Consider the following 22,982-nt stretch of genomic DNA (forward strand, 5'->3'; position numbering starts at 1 on the left):
GCGTACTGATTTGCATAACCTGCGAAACAACGAGTTAGCACAGCTTGAACACGAAAACCGCAAAGCAAGAGCCCAGATCAACGCTATGGCCGACAGAGAAGAAACAAATGCTCGCCAACCCAATCCTCCATTGGGTATTGTCCAGCAATAGCAGAGGGAAATCACTTTGAGGGACAAGGATGCTCACAACAGGCTGTTTGCAAATCGATATGCCATTCAACCACCAGCTCCTGCGAGGCAAGACTATGAGATTAAGCATAGTCTAATCAATTTGGTTCAGAATCGTGTTTTCAACGGGTTGCCATCAGAGAGTCCTCTAGATCACATCAAAGCTTTTGAAAGGCTGATTAGTACGGCGAGGTCCAATGGTGTACCCTACGACTACCTCATGCTGAAATTGTTCCAGTTTTCTTTGGCGGATAAGGCACTGAGATGGGTAAATCTTTTGGATCATGGATCGCTCACCACTTGGGCACAATGTAGAGCAGCTTTACTGAATCACTTCTATACCAAATCGCGCTCAGCCAAACTGCGAAGCAAAATCACTACATTCTCTCAAGGAGGCATGGAGACCGTTTACGAAGCATGGGAGAGGTTCAAGGAATATCTGAGAGACTGTCCTCACCACGGTTACACCCAAGAGAATCTGATGAACATCTTCTATGGAGGTATCCAACAGAAGTACTATATGGCATTAGACACACCTAGCAGAGGGGATTTCTCCACCAACACCGCAAATGAGGCTTATGCACTGATAGAAAATCTTGCGGCAAGCATTAGCAATCATGGCACAGACTACGATCGTACAGTGCGGGTCAATGCTGTTGAGACTGATGCTATTAAGGATCTCACAGCCAAGGTGAATCTCCTACTGAAAAGGGATCACCAAAACGTTAACTTGTGCGAGGAACAAGCCAGGGGATATGCAGATTTTGCAGCTGAGACATACTTTGAGGGTACGGAAGAGATGAACTACATAGGAGGGCATGGAAACTTTCAGAATTGAGGCTTTAACCAGAATTTTAAGAATCATCCTAACTTGTCCTACAGAAGCAACAATGTTGAAAATCCTCAAGATCAAGTTTATCCGTCGTGACCTCAGCAGAACAATTTCGCACAGGGCTTCCAGAACAAGGGGACAGGCTTTGGAGGATCGAACTTCCAGCAGAAACCTCAAGTCAATAACTTCCCATAAGATTATCAAGCACCTCCACCGCAAGCGGCAGCCCCACAAGAAAGCAAACTGGAACAAATGGTGCATGCTTTGATGGAAAATCAAAAGAAAAATGCTACTGAGGTGAATGTCAAGATCGACAGCATATATTCAGAGCTGAATGGAAGAATAGAATCGTTAAACACTCACATGCGAGTGTTAGAGAAACAAGTGGCGCAGTCTGCAGCGAGAGTTAAGGTACCTCCTAGAACACTCCCTAGGAAAAACGAGGTTAATCCTAAAGAATTCTTCAACGTTATTACCCTTCGAAACGACAGGGAACTAAAAGCACCACAGCAGAAAGAAGGGACTGACCGATCCAATAACAAGACTGGCCAATCCACAATACAAGAAAAAGAAGACAACTCTGATGCGGTTCCCAACGAAGCTACTGGCAACATTGAAATCTCTAGTACAAAAGCTGCTGAGGGAGATCAGCCCTGCAAGCACCTACCACAATATGTACCCAAGCTTCCTTTTCCTACGCGACGTAAGTCCAAGATAAAAGAGCGAGAGTACGTAAAGCTGAAATCAGTAGTAGGAGAGCTTCAAGTTAGACTACCTTTCATCGAGGCACTCAGGATGGTCCCATCTCTTAAGAAGTATATGAAGGAGATCCTCACAGATAGGCTCAGCTCGGAAAAAGGATTTATGTATCTCACACAATAATGCAGTTCATTGCTTCAAAACCGAATGCCAGAAAAATGTGGAGATCCAGGACCATTCGCGCTGCCTTGGACAATAGGAGATCTCAAGTTTAATCATTGCCTCTGCGACTTAGGAGCAAGCGTAAGTCTGATGCCACTCAGCGTTGCAATGCGCCTTGGACTATACTCCTTCAAGCTGACCCAAGTCACCTTAGTCCTAGCTGATCGCTCTAACCGATGACCAGAAGGCGTATTGGAGAACCTACGAGTGCAAATTGGGAACTGCTACATACCCACTGATTTCATTGTTTTGAAACTTGACGAAGAATCTCAAGAACCCATTCTGTTATGGAGACCGTTCCTGGACACTGCTGGTGCAATGATAAACGTCCGAGAGGGCAAAATTGATTTGCACATGGATGATTTGGTCTTGAGATTTAACTTGGAGAAAGTAGCTAAGAAACCCACCATCGATGGCCAAACCTTCTGGATTGACACAATAGAAGAAATAATGGATGAAATCTATGAAGAAGTATTTCGAATGATCATCTGGCTGTGGCTTTGACTAAGGAGGAATCAGAGTTAAGGTACCTGTCTGAGGAGACCGTGAAGATGGCATAAACGCTTGATGCTGCAGCAAATTTGGAACACGAAGTCCTTTTTGTCAATTTGCAAACTGGACTGACTGATCCCGACATCGGATTGACCGATCCGACTCCTTCTTGGGAACCCACAATTAAATGCAGTGGAACGACCATTCCTGTTTTTGGATCGGTCGATCCCGAATCCTGCTCTGAGATCAAAGAAACCAAGTAGGACTGGAGCGCACTCAAGGCTCCGAAATTGGATTTAAAACCACACCCATAAGGGCTCAGGTATGCTTATCTTGGACCAACTCCACATATCCAGTAATTATTAACTCTAACCTGAATAATGCTGAAACCGCACTTTTGCTCTGCGAGTTGAGAAAATATAGGAAGGCTTTGGGCTATTCCTTAGATGACATTTCAGGTATTTCACCGGAGTTATGCTCTCACCGCATCCACCTTGAAGATCCTTCCAAATCTTCCATAGAACATCAACGAAGGCTGAACCCAAACCTCAAGGAGGTAATGAAAAAGGAGATCCTTAAACTGTTTGGAGCAGGAGTTATTTTCCCGATTTCCGACAGCACTTGGGTAAGTCCGGTCCAAGTGGTGCCAAAGAAAGGAGGGGTGACAGTAGTTGCAAATGAAAAGAATGAGTTGATCCCCAATAGAACAGTAACATGACATCGAATGTGCATTGACTACCGCAAGCTCAATGCGGCAACCAAGAAAGATCATTTCCCCCTTCCATTCGTCGACCAAATGCTTGACGCCTAGCAAATAATCCTTATTATTGCTTCCTGGATGGTTAGTCTGGCTTCTTTCAAATCCCGATACACCCGGATGATCAGGAGAAAACGACCTTCACATGCCCTTACTGAACCTTCACTTACCGGCGGATGCCTTTTGGGTTATGCAATGCCCCAGCTTCCTTTCAGCGTTGCATGATGTCCATCTTCTCTTACTTGATAGAGGACAGCGTGGAGGTATTTATGGATGATTTTTTGGTTTATGGCTCATCTTTCTCTTCGTTTTTGTCTAATTTGTGCCAGGTTCTTCAACGTTGTGTGGACAAACACCTTGTTCTGAATTGGGAAAAATGTCATTTTATGGTCACCAATGGGATTTTCCTTGGTCATCGGATTTCTGAGAAGGGGATAGAGATTGACAACGCTAAGATTGAGGTGATGTCCAGCCTGCAGCCACCTAAAACAGTGAAAGATATACGCAGTTTTTTAGTACTTGTAAGCTTTGGAGAAGAATTCTGAACCCTTTTATTTCTCTTTGCAATTCAATTATGTTTTCTACATCTTTGATTTGTTGTTCTTTTGCTTCCATGTCTGAGTAGTTTCACTATTGGGTTTCGGGTTTCCAAAAGGGGTTGATGATTCTCTAAACTTAGGTTGTTAGATTTGGGATTGATCGTATTGTTCTTCATCTATTGTTGTTCTTAATGCGTAAGCTAGACTGATCACCTAGATTAAGATCTTAGGTTAAACTCATTGTGGCACCGAAAGTGTTGTTGAGTTACTGGAAAGAAACATAGGTGAGCAAGGTGGACCTTAGCCAACGGAACTTGAAGTTGAGGCACCTTGTGAACGAATCAAACTTGGACTTTAATGCTTCCTTGTTTAGCTAGATTCAAACTGAAGTTTAGGGTCTAGTTATTTTTTGCATAGTTAGCTAAAGCTGCAAGAGTAGGTTAGCTTTATAATTATGATTTGAGTTCAAGAATGGTGTCTAATCCTTTCTCAATCTAACATCTAAATTTGTGGTTGCATCCCCTGATTGATTCCCTTACTTTATTTTCTGTTTTAAATTTGTTACTTGAAACACAAACTTTCTCTTTTCCTTAGCTACATTCGAATCTATACAATTTCATAGTGCATCGCTTGGTCTCTGTGGATTCGATCCTGAAGTGTTACAACGATACTACTAGATCGTGGTGGAGTACACAAAAAGTGTTTGTAGGGAGCAAATGTGTGACAATCCAATGCATTTGTCTAATTGTAAGAGTTTGAGATGGATTTGGAGTGTTTAAACAACACTTATACCTATTTTATCCCAAAACAGGTTTAAACCAACAATATAGGCTAAAACTAAGAAAACATAGATTTGAACCAAAAAACAGCTTTGTTAGTATTTCTAGGGTCAAATTGTGATAGTCCAATGCTTTTGACTAATTATACGAGTTCGAGATGGATTCGAGGAGTTTTAGACAACACTTATACCCATTTTGTCCCAAATCAGGCTAAAACCAAGAAAATAGGCTAAAACCAACAAAACAACTTAGAATCAATAACCAGCTTTGTTAGTGTTTCTAGGGTCAAAATGAGTGACAATCCAATGCATTTGACTAAATATTAGAGTTAGAGATGGATTTGAAATGTTTAGACAACACTTATACCCATTTTGTCCCAAAACAGGCTAAAACCGAGAAAACAGTCTAAACCAACAAAAATATTGCTTAGAATCAGTAAACAGCTTTGTTAGGGTTTCTAGGGTTAAAATGTGTGACAATCCATTGCATTTGACTAATTATAAGAATTCGAGACCATAGGAGTGTTTAGACTACGCGTATACCCATTTTGTCCCAAAACAGGCTAAAACCAAGAAAACAGGTTAAAACCAACAAAACATTTCATAGAAGCAGTAAATAGCTTTGTTAGTGTTTAAAGGGACATAATTTGTGACGATCAAAGGCATTTGACTAATTATAAAAGTTAGAGATGGATAGGAGTGTGTAGACAACACTTACACCCATTTTATCCAAAAGAGGCGAAACCGACAAAACCGGCTAAAACTGCAAAACTTTGCTTAGAAGAAGTAAACAGCCCTGTTAGTGTTTCAAGTGACAAAATGTGACACAATTCAATCTATTTGACTAATTATAAGTGTTCAAAATGGATTAGGAGTGTTTAGACAACACATATACCCATTTCGTTCACAATAGGCTAAAACCGACAAAATAGCCTAAAACCAACAAAAATTTGCTCAGAAGCAGTAAACAGTTTTGATACTGTTTCTAGGGTCAAAATATGTCACAATCCAATGTATTTGACGGATTATAAGAGTTATGGGTGGATTAGGAGTGTTTAGACAACACTTATACCCATTTCGTCCCAAAACAGGCTAAAACCGACAAAACATTGCTTAGAAGTAGTAAAAAGCTTTTTAGTGTTTTGAGCGTCAAACTGTGTCACAATCCAACATATTTAACTAATTATAAGAGCTAGAGATGGATTAGGAGTGTTTAGACTACACTTATACCCATTTTGTCCAAAAAAGGCTAAAACTGAAAAAACAGGCTAAAAACGAGAAAACTTTGCTTGAAAGCAGTAAAAAGCTTTGTTAGCTTTTCTAGGGTCAAAATATATCACAGTCCAATGTATCTGACTAATTATAAGATTTAGAGATGGATTAGGAGTGTTTAGAGAACACTTATACCCATTTCGTCCTTAAACATGCTAAAACGACAAAACATTGCTTAAAAGCAGTAAACAGATTTTTTAGTGTTTCTAAGGTCAAAATTTGTCCGAATTAATTGAATTTGACTAATTATAAGAGTTATAGATCAATTAGGAATGTTTAGACAACACTCATACCCATTTGGTCCAAAATAGGCTAAAATCGACAAAAATTTGTTTAGAAGCAGTAAACAGATTTGTTAGTGTTTCTAGGATCAAAAAGCGTCGCAATCCAATGTATTTAACTAATTATAAGAGTTAGAGATGGATTAGGAGTGTTTAGACAACACTTATACCCATTTTGTCCAAAACATGCTAAAACCGAGAAAACAGGCTAAAACCGAGAAAACTTTGCTTAATAGCAGTAAACAGCTTTGTTCGTTTTTCTAGGGTCAAAATGTGTCACAATCCAATGTATTTGACTAAATGTAAGATTTAGAGATCGATTAGGAGTGTTTCGATAACACATATACCCATTTTGTCCAAAACAGGCTCAAACCGTAAAAAAATTACTTCGAAGAAGTAAACAGCTTTGTTAGTGTTTCATGAGTCAAAATGTGTCACAATCAGATGTATTTGACTAATTATAAAAGTTAGAGATTGATTAGTAGTGTTTAGACAACACTTATACACATTTCGTCCAAAACAGCCTTAAACAACCAAAAGTTTACTTAGAAGGAGTAAACAATTTTGTTAGTGTTTCTAGGGGTAAAATATGTCACAATCCAATGTATTTGACTAATTATAAGGGTTATGGATGGATTAGGAGTGTTTAGACAACACTTATACCCATTACGTCCCAAAACAGGCTAAAACCAACAAAACATTGCTTAGAAATACTAAGCAGCTTTGTTAGTGTTTCGAGAGTCAAAATGTGTCACATTCCAATGTATTTAACTAACTATCAGAGTTAGAGATGGATTCAGATTGTTTAGACAACATTTATACCCGTTTTCTCCAAAATTGCCTAAAACTAATAAAACAGGCTAAAACTAAGAAAACTTTGCTTTGAAGCAGTAAACAGCATTGTTAGTGTTTCTAGGGTCATAATGTGTCACAATCCAATGTATTTGACTAATTGTAAGAATTAGAAATGGATTAGGAGTGTTTAGACAATACTTATACCCATTTCGTCCATAAACAGGATAAAACCGATAAAACATTGCTTAAAAGTTGTAAACAGCTTTGTTAATGTTTCCCGGGTCAAAATGTGTCAGAATCAATTAAATTTGACTAATTATAAGTGTTAGAGATGGATTAGGAGTGTTTAGACTACACTTATACCCATTTTGTCCAAAACAGGCTAAAACCAACAAAATAGGCTAAAACCGACAAAACATTGCTTAAAACCAGTAAACAGATTTTTTAGTGTTTCTAGGGTAAAAATGTGTCACAATCCAACATATTTAACAAATTATAAGAGCTAGAGATGGAATAGGAGTGTTTAGACAACACTTATACCCATTTTGTCCAAAACATGCTAAAACCGAAAAAACAAGCTAAAACGAGAAAACTTTGTTTACAAGCAGTAAAAATCTTTGTTTGTTTTTCTAGGGTCAAAATATATCAAAATACAATGTATTTGACTAATTATAAGATTTAGAGATGGATTACGACTGTTTAGACAACACATATACCCATTTTGTCCAAAACAGGCTAAAACCGAAAAAACATTGCTTCGAAGCAGTAAACAGCTTTGTTAGTATTTTACGAGTCAAGATGGGTCACAAACAAATGTATTTGACTAATTATAAAAGTTACAGATGGATTAGGAGTGTTTAGACAACACTTATACGCATTTTATCCAAAACAGGCTAAACCGACAAAACAGGCTAAAACTGAGAAAACTTTGCTTAGAATTAATAAATCGCTCTATTAGTATTTCTAGGGTCAAAATGTTTCACAATCAAATTTATTTGACTAATTATAAGATTGAGAGATGGACTAGGAGTGTTTAGACAATGCATATACCCATTTCATCCAAAACAGGCTAAAACCGACAAAACATTGCTTTGAATCAGTAAACAGTTTTGTTAGTGTTTCACGAGTCAAAATGTGTCGTAGTCCAATTTATATGCCTAATTATAAAAGTCAGAGATGGATTAGAAGTGTTTAGACAACACTTCTACCCATTTTGTTCAAAACAGGCTAAACCGACAAAATGGGCTAAAACTGATAAAACGTTGCTTAGAAGTAGTAAACAGATTTTTTAGTGTCTGTAGGTTCAAATTTTGTCACAATCCAGTGTATTTGACTAATTATAAGAATAATAGATGAATTAGGAGTTAATAGACAACTCTTATACCCATTTCGTTCTTAAAGAGGCTAAAACCGAGAGATATTGCTTAGAAGCCGTAAACAGTTTTGGCAGTTTTTCTAGGGTCAAAAATGTGTCAGAATCAATTGTATTTGACAAATTACAAGAGGATGGATTCGAAGTGTTTAGCCGACACTTATACCCATTTTTTCCAAAACAGGCTAAAACCGACAAAACAGGCTAAAATTGTAGCAATTATACTCGTTTTTTAAGTGTTTCAAAAAAGAAAATTCCACGGAAATATAATTGCTACGATTTTAGCTTGTTTTGTTGATTTTAGCGTGTTTTGTTTATTTTAGCCTGTTTTTTTTTATCTTTATTTACACATTGTTTGGACACTTCTATGTGTAGATTTTAACCACTATCTTATAACCGGTATTTAAAACTTAAATTCGAATCAATATTAAAACTCGTTTAATTTTATTATCTTTTAATTATATTTTAATCTTATAGCCTTAAGAAAATTTAATTCACGTAACGGTTTCCTTTTAATCCTACTTTTGAGATGATAAGCTTGAGCTGCTATGGTTCAATTTTGATGAGGTGTAGACATGGATTTGTTTACTATGTACATTTTCTAACAAGCATTTCTAAATAGATAGAGCATAAAAGACATTTGACATGTCAAATTAGACCACAGAAAAATCCTTCAAACTCTGTATCGACATGCACTATAAATGCAATCCATCATTAACACAAGTGATAAATAAAAGGAGAAAGACCCATAAACATCACATAATAACTATAGAGATCACATTCACATAGACATAACTGATGTACGTCAGAAGAAAGAAACAATGGAAAATCACTCATGTATCTTTCTAATAATCATCACCTTCTTCGTCGTCCTCCTCTGCTCCTTCTGCACCAACTTCCTCATAATCTTTCTCGAGGGCAGCAAGATCCTCACGGGCCTCCGAGAACTCTCCTTCTTCCATACCTTCTCCTACGTACCAATGGACAAAGGCTCTTTTTGAATACATGAGATCAAACTTGTGGTCTATGCGAGAGAAAACTTCCGCCACTGCAGTATTGTTACTGATCATGCAAACCGCTCGTTGAACTTTCGCCAGGTCACCACCTGGAACAACTGAAGGCGGCTGGTAGTTTATTCCGCACTTGAATCCAGTTGGACACCTAAATTTAAATATGTCCAAATATTTGTAATGTGCAGTAGAAGAAGATTGAAGAGACAAAGAAACACTAGTCTGAACTCTTACCAGTCAACAAACTGAATTGTGCGCTTGGTTTTGATGGTAGCAACGGCTGTATTGACATCCTTAGGCACAACATCACCACGATACATCAAACAGCAAGCCATGTACTTTCCATGCCTTGGGTCACATTTGGCCATCATGTTGGAGGGTTCAAAGACGGAAGTCGTGATCTCAGGGACTGAGAACTGCTCATGGTAGGCCTTTGCAGATGAAATAACAGGCGCATAGGAGGAAAGCATAAAGTGGATCCGAGGGTAAGGTACAAGGTTGGTCTGGAACTCCGTGATGTCCACATTGATGGCACCGTCAAACCTTAGAGAGGTTGTAAGCGAAGAGATGGTTTGGGAGATCAAGCGGTTCAGATTTGTGTATGTAGGCCTCTCAATATCTAAAGATCTCCTGCATATATCGTATATGGCTTCATTGTCCAACAGAACAACAACATCTGTGTGCTCGAGAAGAGAATGAGTCGAAAGAACACTGTTGTATGGCTCCACAACTGCTGTAGAAACCTGAGACAAACAAAAAGAGTTTGAACGCGATATGTTCTGCCGTAAAACCCATATTTTGTTCAAAACCGAAAATGAAATTCGGTGTAAGTAGTACCTGAGGAGAAGGGTAGATGGTGAAACCGAGTTTAGATTTCTTTCCAAAATCTACGGACAGGCGTTCCAACAGTAAAGAACCTAAACCAGAACCTGTTCCACCCCCAACAGCATTAAACACCAAGAATCCTTGTAACCCTGTGCAATTGTCTGCCAATTTCCTCAGCCTTTCAAGGCAGGTGTCAACAATTTCCCTCCCAACTGCAATGATGGAACAAAAATTCAAGACCATGATAATTAGCAGATGAACTAGTCATGGTTAAAGATGTCGTGGTTTCTCGTCATAACAATTGCATTAAATGGTGAGCAAAACACGTGATACATCATTCATTGACAAAAAAAATTAGGTGCACACGATACCCTACTAGTTAGCTTATACACGAGTTCAGCACATATGCTTTCAGTTTAAAAGCGCAAAGTTCGGTAGCCCCCGAAGGTGCATCAATCTAGCTTTCTTTAATAGAAGAACCCTCCAAAAATACTGAAAAAATCAGAGAGATGGAACATGTATATAACCAGTGTAATGGCCTCTAGCAAAGTTATTGGCTGCATCTTCTTTTCCAGAGATAAGTTGTTCAGGATGGAAGAGCTGTCTGTAAGTGCCGGTTCTTACTTCATCAATGACGGTTGGTTCAAGATCAAGAAATACAGCCCGAGGCACATGTTGGCCAGAGCTTGTCTCGCTAAAGAATGTGTTGAATGCATCATAACATACACCCACAGTGCTGTCACTGCAAAACAAATAAAAAACCAAATCACTATATTCAAGTAAAACCCAATTATAAAAACATTAAATTTGTCAAAGTTTTATTGCAACCCCTAAATCAGTGCCATGTCAATAAGAAGAAAACAAATTCTCGAAAGAAAATTTCGATTCAAACCCATAAACAATCAAGGTTGTCATAAACTAGAGGGATGAATATAATAAAGACCTGGACATGGTGCCATCGGGTTGGATACCATGTTCGAGACAATAAAGCTCCCAACAAGAATTTCCAACCTGAATACCAGCTTGTCCGATATGAATGCTAATGATCTCCCTCATGTTCGAAATTTTCTCAGGAGACTTGTTCTTCCTCTTTCTCTATGTCTCACGAGGAAGATGGTTGTTGTTGGGTCTCCCGCTTTTAGACGTGAAAAGAATAAAGCTGGAATGGACTGGAAGAACTTAAAAAAGGCCTGGCCCCGAAAAAGTCTCTTCCGCTGGAATTGCCTAATTAAAGATTCACCAATCTTAGCTGGATTTTTTTTGGATTTTTATCTATTTCATTTTTTTTTTTTATTATAGTGAAAGTAGGCATGACCAAAAACTAAACCGTAATCATATTTTGAACTGTAACCAGACCACTTTTTAACCATAACCGAACAGTAATCGTATAATACAGTTAAAACTCGTAACTGTAACCGTAAAATTATATTAGTTAAGATTACAAAAATTATTAAATATACTCGCTAATTAACCGTAACTGAAAACACATATTTGTGGTTAAGTCTAGTTAGGATCTACTTCGTGTTTGTATGAGCATAAAGTAAATAACACACAAGCTTTATTAACAGGGTTCGGTTTTTCCTACATCCCTGGAACCTAGTCCAGAACAAATTCACTAGAACAAAATAGCAATTACAACTGCATATGATACAAGCACTACTATGCCTATCATTCTTCTCTAGACGAATAAACCATCAAAAGATCTTTCTATCTTATTGATGGGGCGACAACACACATCTTGTGTGCATCTCTCAAAACTACCTTAAAGCGCGCAAGTCTTCATGAAGCGTCTTCTCGGTATTTATATCAATTGCCTAACCCCTAGGGTTAGCAACTTTCCTACTATACAACAAATAGGAATTGGGAGATTAACAATTGTACAACCCCTAGGATTGACAATTTTCCTATTATACAACAAATATGAATTTTCTATTATACAACAAATAGGAAAGTTTCTCTCCATGATCCCATTTTAAATCTTCCATTCAAGATGTTCATCCAGCTCAACAACCGCCACTTGGCTTGACCAAGTCGGCCTAAAGCTTCTGTACTCAAACTCTTCAATTCAGCTTCTTGTACTACTTCATGTATTAACGTCTGACTAGTACAAAAACTGCTTCAGACGTTTGATACATCCTCTGATATATCTAACTGCAAGGTTCTTGTTTCAACACCTTATCTTTCCTGCTTTGTGTTAATCACTGTGTCAGCATGATCACCAAGTACTACTTAAGCTCTAATCTACTTAATCACTGTGTCTGCTCTACTTCATCCCCTGTGTTAGTTATGTCTACTTTGTTTTTCCGAACTGTTGCACCACCACTATGACATCTATGATATATCTCCATATCCATGTCTCATCCATTACAACCACTTAGTAGAGATTTCACCACATGTTCTAAACCTTATAAAACTTCATTCAACACAACATCTTCAATCTCTCCCTTGGTGATTGAGTTTTATAATCCATGCACCTATTAGAACTAGTCAACTGAACATCTTCAATCTCTCCCTAGATGATTGACTATTATAATCGGAGCATTATAAAACAAGTCAACACACTACTTTCAGTCTTTCCCTTGATGATACAGTTTTATCATTCATGCATCTTCTAAAACCGGTCAGTACAACATCTTCAGTAACCATATGAAAATTGTCTGTCAACTGCATAATTAAACCGTCAAATTATAACTGTAATCGTTTTTCATATACAATAAAATGTACAAATAACTACTTATGTATAGTTACTATGACAAACCAGCAAATTTTCCCCTCTATTTGGTGAACAACCCATCAATATTTTGCTTTTTATTGAATCAGGTTTTCTCTTTCTTCCAAGATAAACCAGCAAATATTCAGAACGGAGATATTGCTTTACTTCCCAATTAAGGCTGAAAACTCCATAGCCATAGCCACAATTATTATCTTGTCAGGAAACTCAGTGCTTCTTACGCCTTTCTCCCTCTTTGGAAGTAGCAAGAACTTCGCTGACGCCTGACGAAGAAAACCATCAATTTCTTTCCATCTTGCTCGCTTCAATTTTCTCCTTCTAGCCACAAATTCAGGACCATACCCGAAACAAGAACATATCTCTATCGAGTCCGCTCTGATACCGATTGAAAACGCATATTTGTGGCTAAGTCTAGTTAGGATCTCCTTCGTGTTTGTATGAGCATAAATTAAATAACACACAAGCTTTGTTAATGGGGTTCGGTTTTTCTTACATCCCCGAGACCTAGTCCAGAACAAATTCACTAGAACAAGATAGCAATTACAACTGCATATGATACAAGCACTACTATGCCTATTATTCTTTTCTAGATGAATAAACCATCAAAAGATCTCTCTATCTTATTGATGAGGCGACACCACACATCTTGTGTGCATCTCTCAAAACTACCTTGAAGCAAGCAAGTATTCATAAAGCGCCTTCTCGGTATTTATATCAATTGCCTAACCCCTAGGGTTAGCAACTTTCCTATTATACAACAAATAGGAATTGGGAGATTAAAATTTGTACAACCCCTAGGATTGACAATTTTCCTATTATATAACAAATAGGAATTTCCTATTATACAACAAATAGAAAAGTTTCTCTCCATGATCCCATCTTGAATCTTCCATTCAAGATTTTCATCCAGCTCAACAACCGCCACTTGGCTTGTCCAAGTCGGCCTAAAGCTTCTTTACTCAAACTCTTCAATTCAGCTTCTTGTACTACTTCATATATTAACGTCGGACTAGTACAAAAACTGCTTCAGACGTTTGATACATCCTCTGATATATCTAACTGCAAGGTTCTTGTTTCAACACCATATATCTAACTGCAAGGTTCTTGTTTCAACACCATATATCTAACTGCAAGGTTCTTGATTCAACACCTTATCTTTCCTGCTTTGTGTTAATCACTGTGTCAGCATGATCACCAAGTACTACTTAAGCTCTGCTCTACTTAATCACTGTGTCTGCTCTACTTCATCCCCTGTGTTAGTTCTGTCAACTTTCTTTTTCTGAACTGTTCCACCACCACTATGACATCTATGATATATCTATGTATCCATGTCTCATCCATTACAACCACTTAGTAGAGATATCACCACATGTTCTAAACCTTACAAAACTTCATTCAACACAACATCTTCAATCTCTCCCTTGATGATTGAGTTCTATAATCCATGCACCTATTAGAACTAGTCAACTGAACATCTTCAATCTCTCCCTAGATGATTGACTATTATAATCGGAGCACCTTCTAAAACAAGTCAACACACTACTTTCAGTCTTTCTCTTGATGATACAGTTTTATCATTCATGCATCTTCTAAAACCGGTCAGCACAACATCTTCAGTAACCATATGAAAACTGTCTGTCAACTGCATAATTAAACCGTCAAATTATAACTGTAATCGTTTTTCATATACAATAAAATGTACAAATAACTACTTATGTTATAGAAATATATTAATTAGATCGTGCTCCATGCTTGTGGATGAAAATATCACAGATTATGTAGATCGTGTTTGTGTAAATGTGTTTGACTCTCTTTGTAAATCTGAGACACCATTTAAATTATTTTGTTAAATTAATTATGCTAAAAATAAATAAATCGAAAAGTATTATATAGTTTGGTAAATAATTGACCGAACAACAAGAAAGCGTTAGTCAGTGTTAGACTGTTAGCCTGAGCTGTGGAAAAGTAGAGCTAAAAAAGTAGTTGTTCCATTCTTTTTAATAACAAAATTCTCCATAAATATTGTTCAAAACAAAGACTTAGATACTACTTCTCTCTTATTCCAGTATCCAACGTGTCCATGTTAATTTTTTCACAGTTTTGAGCTCTTTTGTTATTTGAGAATATCTTTGGACTCATTTCATTTCAGCAGTACAAGAGAAAATGTCCACAACTCATTATCAACCATCAATAGTCAAGAGAGTGCAACTAAAGAACAAGGTAGCAGGAATTCGGAAAAACAACGTTTGAATGGTTCTGATATTTTTAAGGTACACTTTCAAAAAGAAAACTTTGATGGGGAAATGAAACTTTGCTGTTATTATTTTAACAAAAGATTTTCTTGGAGGTCGGGTTCAGGATATGAATCATATAGGTATCATTTTCAACATAATTATCCTGAAAACCTTGGTGTAGAAACTAACCCTCATAATGCTTCTTCTTCTTCTAATCTTTCTTCTTTTCATTATTGAGATAAAAAAAATCGACAAGAATTAGCAAAGATGGTTGCGGTTGATCATCTTTCATTTAGCTTTGGTGAAAAATTGGGTTTTAATAATTATTGCATAAATGCTTTAAATCCTCAAGCTAAGAGAGTTCCTCGAACTACTCTTCCTCATACTCTAAAATCACTTTATCAAGAAACAAATATAGATTTAGAAAAATTGTTTTCTAATATTCATAATAAAGTTCACTATGTTGTGATATTTGGAGTGATCATTGGCAAATACATCATTATATGGGCATTACATTTAATTAGGTTGATAATGACTGGATGATTCAAAAGAGAATTATTGCTTTTAGGGTTTTTGATGAAAGACATACTGCTAATAATATATTTAAATTGATCAAGATAATTTTAGAAGACTATATATAGTTTAACAAAAAAAATATTTTTTTATTTCATTTGATAATGCACCTGCTAATACTGGTTTTAGTAAATAATTGTAGTCCTATTTTAGGTGGAAAATATTTTCATGTTCGATGTATTTATCATGTTTTAAATTTATGCGTTCAAGATGGTTTACTAGTTTCTCAAAATAATCTTCACTACAAGACAACACGCTTATTGCGAGGAACACTTCCGAGAGATTTCATCTCTCGTATATTTGTGTTGGATTTGCAAGGCTTATACAAAAACCGGATTGCGAAAACCATAGTAAATCCATTGCAAAATGAGAAAATAATTTATTTCTAAATATTTACAAAATTTAATAGAATTATTCTGAAATACATTTAAGTGTTCAAAAGGTGAATAATTCTGATATATATGTTTTTTATGAATACTTACAAAACTGAATCAACATGTTTTTGTTGAATTTCATATGTCTTTTGGATCCATCGACAATTACTTAATTATACTTCTCTATGAAGTGAATCAACATGTTTACTTTTGATAATTACATTAATATTAAGGATTAAAAAGACTTATAGTCGAAAGATAGGGTAGTGCAACACAAATAGTTGGAGATGTATTGTCTAAATGTAATGAACATATACAAGATATTGATTATATTCATAGGGAAGTATACTAAACGATATCTAATGATTAGAGGAAGATGCAAAATCAGACAATTTTGAAGAGTACGACGATATGATAGACTATGATGAGACCTTTGGACATTATAATATATTTGAAAGTTAATTTGACTTATTTAAAAAAAAAATAATTGTTTTTCGAAAATAGATATTCAATAGCTATATATTTGTCCATCGTAAAACTGTTGTTTTCTGTAGTGGTTGCTTCACCAATTAAAAAGGCTTTAAATTACTTATGGGCCATCCAAATTTAATGAAACGATGGTTCAAGTTTTGTAAAATGGATAATGTATATCCTAAAAGGTTTTCTCGAGATGTTCCCATTCATTGGAATTCAATATATGATATGCTTGCTCGTTCTATTGGTTACAAATATTTATTATGTAGTTATTTTCAACAAAACTGTAGCTCTTTTAACTTTGTGGCCTATTCATTGGCATGAATGTAGTGCACTTATGAAATTATTATAATGTTTCAATGATGCAACATATTTATTGTTTGGTGTTTATTATCCGACTAGTCATTTACTTGTGTATGAATGCGTTAATATTGTTGATGTGATGCATGAACATGAAAATAATATTGTGTTGTCATTATGCATTGCAACTATGAGAGAAAAGTGGATAAAATAGTACAAAGATATTCTACCTATTAATTTGCTTGCATCGATTTTTGATCCTAGAACTTAAGTAGATGGTTTATCTGATTATCTCACTACATATTATAATTTATTGCATTTGTCTGATAGTGTTAAGGCATCTTTACTGGCAGATACTAATGAAAAGAGTTGTTCAGATAAAATAATATAATAATGAGAAAGAAGGGAAAAAGTAGAGAATCGTTTCTTGGATTGCTTCCACAAAAAACGTTGCTCACATAAAAAAGACAGGTGGTCTTTTTAATGGGTGCTATTAATGAAAAATAATAAATATATATATTTGATTAAAATAATATTTTTTCTTTTTTAAAAGCAACCTTTACTCCGTTGCTGTGGTGGTGATGGTCTTAGTATTTCGAGCATTATTTCAAATAGAAAAAAAGACATAGAAAATCTATACGATGAATATTATAGAGTTTATAAGCATATGACACCAGATGTTGTTGAATCATCTCTTCAAAATGATATGTCATCAACTTCTAAGCTGAGTCTTGCAGAAAGGATGCGATGAGAAAAAAGACAACGACCATTACAAGGTAAGAATTCTGAACTTGAAAACCATATTTTCACTATTTGTAACATCCGCGAACCAAATAATGTAATTTGGGGGTGGGTGTCAATATACAACAGAGGGAGTGTCTATCGAGACCAGCAACTTCTGGTTCGACCAGGTTGAATTAAATCGTCATTTGGGTCGTTTTGGTTTAAGTGAAGCCCTCAAACTGGGTATTTAAGGTGGAAATCGACCTAGGTCGTGCAGCTTTAGATTTTGGCCGTTCCTGAGAGTGAGAGAAAAGGAGAAAAGCTTTAGATAGATTTTTAGAGATTCTAGGCTTGTGGGGTGAGATCTGTTCCTGTGGAGTGAGTATCTATTGCTGGGATCGAAGGAGAAGCCCTAGGGTGTGGATTCGTTGTTTTTTGGTCAGATCTTCGTGCAAAAGAGGTGAGTGCATGACCATGGCTGATCTAATCATGAGATCTCTTTTGTTTTGCTTGTTCTATGTATTTGTGGTGTTTTCTTGCTTGTGTTGGTTGTTATATGGTTCCTGCAGATTCCTAAAGCTTTTGGTCGAGTTTTGGACAATTTGGAGATGGTTAGAAATGGAGATTCGACTTTCGGCTTCGTGAAGATCGTGTCTGCGGAGTCGGTGTCGATCGACACCAGATAGGTGTTGGTTGACACCAAGGAGGAGTGCCGATCGACACTGAGAGGCAGTGTCAGTCGACACCAGCAGTCAGTGTTGGTCGACACCAACAATCAGTGTCGGTTGACACCCACTTGTCTAATGCTTGTTCTTTGGTTTGTTGTGTCTGTTTGTGCTTGCTTAACATTGGAATCTCAGTTTCTTGTGTGTATAGCCCAGTAGATGGGAGGATTTCCTCACTGAGTGTTTAAGACAATACTCATGCATCTCAATTTGTGTTTGTGGTGCAGGTAAAGGCAAAGTGTGAACGTGGAATCAAGGCGATGAGGAGGAGGATTTTCTAGAAGCTTGATTGATTGTGGACTAGCTATTGTTAGGTTCCTAGAGTTGAGTTGATAGAACATTGTAGGATGTTGGAATTTGTTATTGACTTGATTGGTTGTTGGATTATTTCATTGTTAGATTCTTTATTGGTTTAATAGTATTGTTTGATTATTCGCTATTGTTGATTGATGTAGGTTGTTACTGGGTAAGGGTTGTTCCATTTTGGTATCACTGAAGCTTTTGTTGTTGGTGTTTAGGATTTCATGTTAGATTTGATTATATGAGGTAGTCAATTGTGTGTGGCATGGGGTCCTAGAACATCTTCTTCGAGCCTGCTTTGTGATTCCACGGTGAGTTGTGTTCTTTGTGTAGTTAGAGTCATTTTGTTTTGCGTTTTGCTTAGCCTTCTGTTCTTGGTGGTACAGATGGTTAGAGGTGGGGGTGCTACTGTTTGCACACGTGGTTGTGGTCGTGGTCGTGGGCGTGGGCGTGGTCATGGCCGGGGATAGGTTTCCGAGGCCAGTGTGAGTGTGACCCAGGGCATCGTCAATGAAGAGATGGCAGAGTCACAGGTTCATCCTAGAGTGTCTACAGACCAGGCTGGTGATGGTATCGACAGAACGGGTGTGCTCGGTGTTGGTGCTGGTATTGCCCAAGGGGTGGGGGTGCAGCGAAGGGTGCTCGAGGTAGAGAGGATGTCCTAATGGGCTTGCTAGCTCAGGTGTTGGCTTAGCTTCTAGTAGTGGCGCCGGCAGCGGCTGGTGTGCAAGCTCCTATGCTGCCGTCAGCGGTTGGTGGGCAGGTTCCAGTGGTGCCGCCAGGGTTTGGTTGGCAGAGTCCCTCGGTGCAGCCTTTAGCTAGAGTGTAGGTAGGCATGCAACTGGGGGCCGGGGTAGTGGATGCAAAGTATGTTTAGATGTTGGTGCAACTACGGCAGGTGGGTGCGGGATCTTTTCTAGGAGGCATGGATCCGAGTGTGGTGGATGAGTGGAGAGAGAGGATGGAGGCTATTTTCTAGTAGCTCTGGTGTCCCGACCTGTATCGGGTGGACTTGGGAGTGCACTATCTGTCAGGAGATGCACGTGTTTGGTGGAGGTCGGTGAGAGCCCGGAAAGTGCAGCGGGAGATTACTTGGATGGACTTTGTGGGGGAGTTCAACTCCAAGTATTTTCCACGGGAGGCACTTGATCGCATGCAGGTGCGGTTCTTGGGCTTGACCTAGGGGAACCATAAAGTGTGAGAGCTGGACGAGAGTTCAGTCGGCTTGTGGTGTATGCAGGCCAGGCTTTGGAGGCTCTTGTTGGCTCTGCGTGATGACCTGAGGACTCGGTGCAGGGTGAGGAGCTACGCTACTAGAGCAAAGATGGTGGAGACTTCAGCCAGGATACAAGATGACTTGAGGTCACAGGTGGTGGTGGTTAGTCTTTCGGCGCTGCCAAAGAGGACTCAGCCGCATTTTGTTCCTATCAAGGGCGGCAAGCCTGCGTAGTGGCAGAATCAGAAGTATGGTGCAAAGAAAAGATTCGGGTCCGGTTGTCCAGGATGTTTTAGGTGTGGTAGCATGGACCACAAGGTGGTAAACTGTCTGTAGAGGGTAGAGCAGTGAGCAGTGGCAGAGCAGCGGGAAGATACCCGATTGTGTTACCACTGCAGGGAGACGGGCATATCAAGCCTTGTTGTCCCAAATTACAGCAGATGGTAGTAGCAGCGTTGCAGGCTAGAGGGCAGCCAAGAGTGCAGCTGGGTTTGCAGCCGGTGGGATTGATCGAGCCGACACCGCGGGAGTACTCGACTGTGGAGACTAGAGGCACCAGTGTAGGAGAGATCACAAGTATAACTTCTAAGACTCAGACTTGGTCAATTGAGTAGTTCAGATTTTATGATTGCTTTGCTTGTGATAGAATGTTAAGTTCTCAACACATGAGGTTTATGTAGGGACCTTGTCGGTTGGTGGGTAAACGTCCCACATCTTGTTTGATTATGGAGAAAATCATTGCTTCAATATCCCGGAGTGCGCTGAGAGTGCCAGTATTAGAGGAGATCCTGGTGAGAGAGCGAGAGTTGTCAGGGTTGCGGGAGGTGAGTTCACGAGAGTCCTTGGCCGAGTGAGGGATGTGGATATTCAGATCGCAGGGGAGTCGAGGCCGGCGGATTTGATTATTAGTCCTGTGGAATTGTATGATGTCATTCTGGGGATGGATTGGTTGCATCCTCACAGGGTACATCTGGACTATTACAAGGGTAGAGTGTTCTTTGGGCGTCTAGAAGGGAAGTTCGTTTTCGAGGGGGTGAGACCTACTTCGGGGAGTCTCGTGATCTCGGTTGTGCTGGTCGGGAAGATGATCGAGAAGGGAGTGAGGCCTACCTGGTTACGATTTCGATGTCGGAATCAGTAAGGCAGTCTACAGTTGGAGGCATTCAGGTTGTGGAGGAGTTTGAGGATTTGTTCCAATCGTTGCAGGGGTTACCACAATCTCGGTCTGATCCCTGCATGATTTAGTTGGAACGAGGGACAACGTCGTTGTCCAAGGCACCCTACAGGATGTCTCCAGCGGAGATGGCAGAGCTAAAGAAGCAGCTGGAGGACTTGTTGAGCATGAGATTCATCCGTCCTAGTTGTTCACCATGGGGAGCACCGGTGTTGTTTGTTAAGATGAAGGATGGGAGTTTCCGCTTGTGTATCGACTATCAGGGTCTGAACCGGGTTATCATCAGATTCCAATACATGATGCAGATGTGAGAAAGACTGTCTTCAAGACGAGATATGGGCATTACGAGTTCGTGGTGATGTCGTTCGGTTTGACGAATTCCCCAGCAGCGTTTATGAGATTGATGAATAGCGTGTTCAAGAGTTTCTGGACGTGTCTGTCATCATTTTCATCGACGATAACCTGGTATATTCCAAGAGTCTTGAGGAGCATGCAATGCATCTAAGTGAAGTTCTGGAGAAGCTGCAGAGCAGAAGTTGTTTGCTATGCTAAGTAACTGCAGTTTCTAGCAGCGAGAAATGGGATTCTTGGGTCATATTGTTTCATCAGAGAGAGTTTCATTGGATCCAGAGAAAATTCAGGCCATCAGGGAGTGGCCAAGGCGGCAGAGTGCCACTTAATCAGGAGTTTCCTGGGGTTGGCGGGTTACTACAGGAGATTCGTTCTGGTTTTGCGAGTATGGCATAGCCGATGACCAAGCTTACAGGGAAGGGGGTTCCATTTGTGTGTTCACCAGAGTGTGAGGTGAGTTTTGCAAGCCTCAAGCAGATGCTGACTACCACGCCGGTGTTAGCACTGCCAGAGCAGAACGAGCCTTATGTTGTGTACACATATGCTTCCAGAGTTGGGTTAGGATGTGGGTTGATGCAGCAGGGAAAGGTTATAGCATATGCTTCATTCCAGTTGCAGAAGCATAACGCCAATTATCCTACCCATGATTTGGAGATGGCAGCGGTGGTTTTTGCCGTGAAGATATGGAGGTCATATCTTTATGGTGGGAAGGTGCATGTATTTACAGATCATAAGAGCTTGAAATACATCTTCAATTAGCCTGAGCTGAATTTGAGGCAAAGGCGTCGGATGGAGTTGTTAGCGGAGTATGATCAGGAGATAGCTTACCACCCTGGTAAAGCTAACCTGGTTGCAGATGCTTTGAGTCGGAAGCGGGCGGCTTCGGCTCATGAGAATGATATGGATGCGTTAGTGGGTGAGATTGGTGCATTGAGGCTGTGTGATATCACACATGAGCCTTTGGGCTTGGAGGCATCTTATTGAGCGGACTTGTTGAGCAGAGTGCGGTTAGCTTAGGAGAGTGATGTGGGGCTGGTGAATGCCTCTAATGCTACGGGTTCAGTATTAGGTTTCTGCTAATGGAACTATCCTTGCGCATGGGTGGGTCTTTGTGCCCAAGGGTGAGGGTCTGAGGCAGGAGATACTGAGAGAGGCTCATTCGAGCAAGTTCTTTATTCATCCAGGAGCGACGAAGATGTACTATGACCTCAAGCGGTATTATCACTGGGTCAGGATGAAGAAGAACGTAGTTGATTGGGTTGCAAAGTGTGAAACCTGCAAGCTGGTGAAGGTTAAGCATCAGGTTCCTGGTTTTGGCCATCAAGAAAACTGATGGAGTAGCGGTTTTGGCTTTGAAGTATATGAGAGAGATAGTTAGATTGCATGGTGTGCCTGCTAGTATTGTGTCTGATAGAGATTCCTGAAATATTGTGTTTTTGTTGGGTTTTAAGCCTTGTTTTTGCATAGTTTTGTTGCATAATCTTGTCATTCTAGGTTTTTTTAAGAGCATTTGGAGTTGATTTGGTGCAAAAGAAGCAAAGAAGAGTGAAGTGGAGAAGTGGCAGAAGACTAGGGACTATCATCTGTTTAACCCATCGGCCAAGACCTCCCCGGTTGACACCATCGGCCATGTGAATCGGCCAAGCTGTCCCCGTAGCAGCCAAAGTCCACACTTATTTTAGCTTTGATCCGGGTTTGACCCAGTTTGTTTCGGGTTGACCCGTCTCCCTTCTATTTTCCGATAAATACGTTAACCCCTATTTAG

The 22,982-nt window shown here is 39.1% G+C and overlaps 2 protein-coding genes and 1 non-coding gene across 3 annotated transcripts; 1 reads left to right on the plus strand and 2 right to left on the minus strand.

The window, feature by feature from the left end:
* Positions 1-526: 526 nt before the first annotated feature.
* Positions 527-633, minus strand: LOC147941194 (small nucleolar RNA R71). Its single transcript, XR_015562994.1, has one exon. It is a non-coding gene; the product is annotated as a small nucleolar RNA R71 (small nucleolar RNA).
* Positions 634-1,252: 619 nt separating this feature from the next.
* LOC147941195 (uncharacterized) lies at positions 1,253-1,882 on the plus strand. The gene has a single exon (XM_087458416.1). The coding sequence runs from the start codon at positions 1,253-1,255 to the stop codon at positions 1,880-1,882; it is 630 nt and encodes a 209-aa protein (XP_087314542.1).
* Positions 1,883-8,832: 6,950 nt separating this feature from the next.
* Positions 8,833-11,283, minus strand: TUA1 (alpha-1 tubulin). The gene is made up of 5 exons (XM_010416563.3): positions 10,986-11,283; positions 10,570-10,784; positions 10,055-10,254; positions 9,452-9,960; positions 8,833-9,368 (listed from the first exon to the last, which is right to left on the minus strand). Exons 1-5 carry the CDS (start codon positions 11,096-11,098, stop codon positions 9,053-9,055), a joined length of 1,353 nt encoding a protein of 450 aa, XP_010414865.2. The 5' UTR covers positions 11,099-11,283; the 3' UTR covers positions 8,833-9,052.
* Between the last annotated feature and the right edge of the window lie 11,699 nt (positions 11,284-22,982).

The sequence above is a fragment of the Camelina sativa genome, chromosome 7 (assembly GCF_030686135.1).
Source record: "Camelina sativa cultivar CO46 ecotype springtype chromosome 7, ASM3068613v1".
Classification (NCBI taxonomy): domain Eukaryota; kingdom Viridiplantae; phylum Streptophyta; class Magnoliopsida; order Brassicales; family Brassicaceae; genus Camelina; species Camelina sativa.

Bases quoted from the DNA above. Each gene is read 5' to 3' on its own strand.
- TUA1 (XM_010416563.3), bottom strand. From the start codon at position 11,098: ATGAGGGAGATCATTAGCATTCATATCGGACAAGCTGGTATTCAGGTT. The intron at 10,785-10,985 runs GTCTTTATTATA...TTTGTTTTGCAG, and splicing joins CCCGATGGCACCATGTCCAG to TGACAGCACTGTGGGTGTAT. The intron at 10,255-10,569 runs GTTATATACATG...CCATCATTGCAG, and splicing joins TGCTAGAGGCCATTACACTG to TTGGGAGGGAAATTGTTGAC.
- LOC147941195 (XM_087458416.1), top strand. From the start codon at position 1,253: ATGGTGCATGCTTTGATGGAAAATCAAAAGAAAAATGCTACTGAGGTG.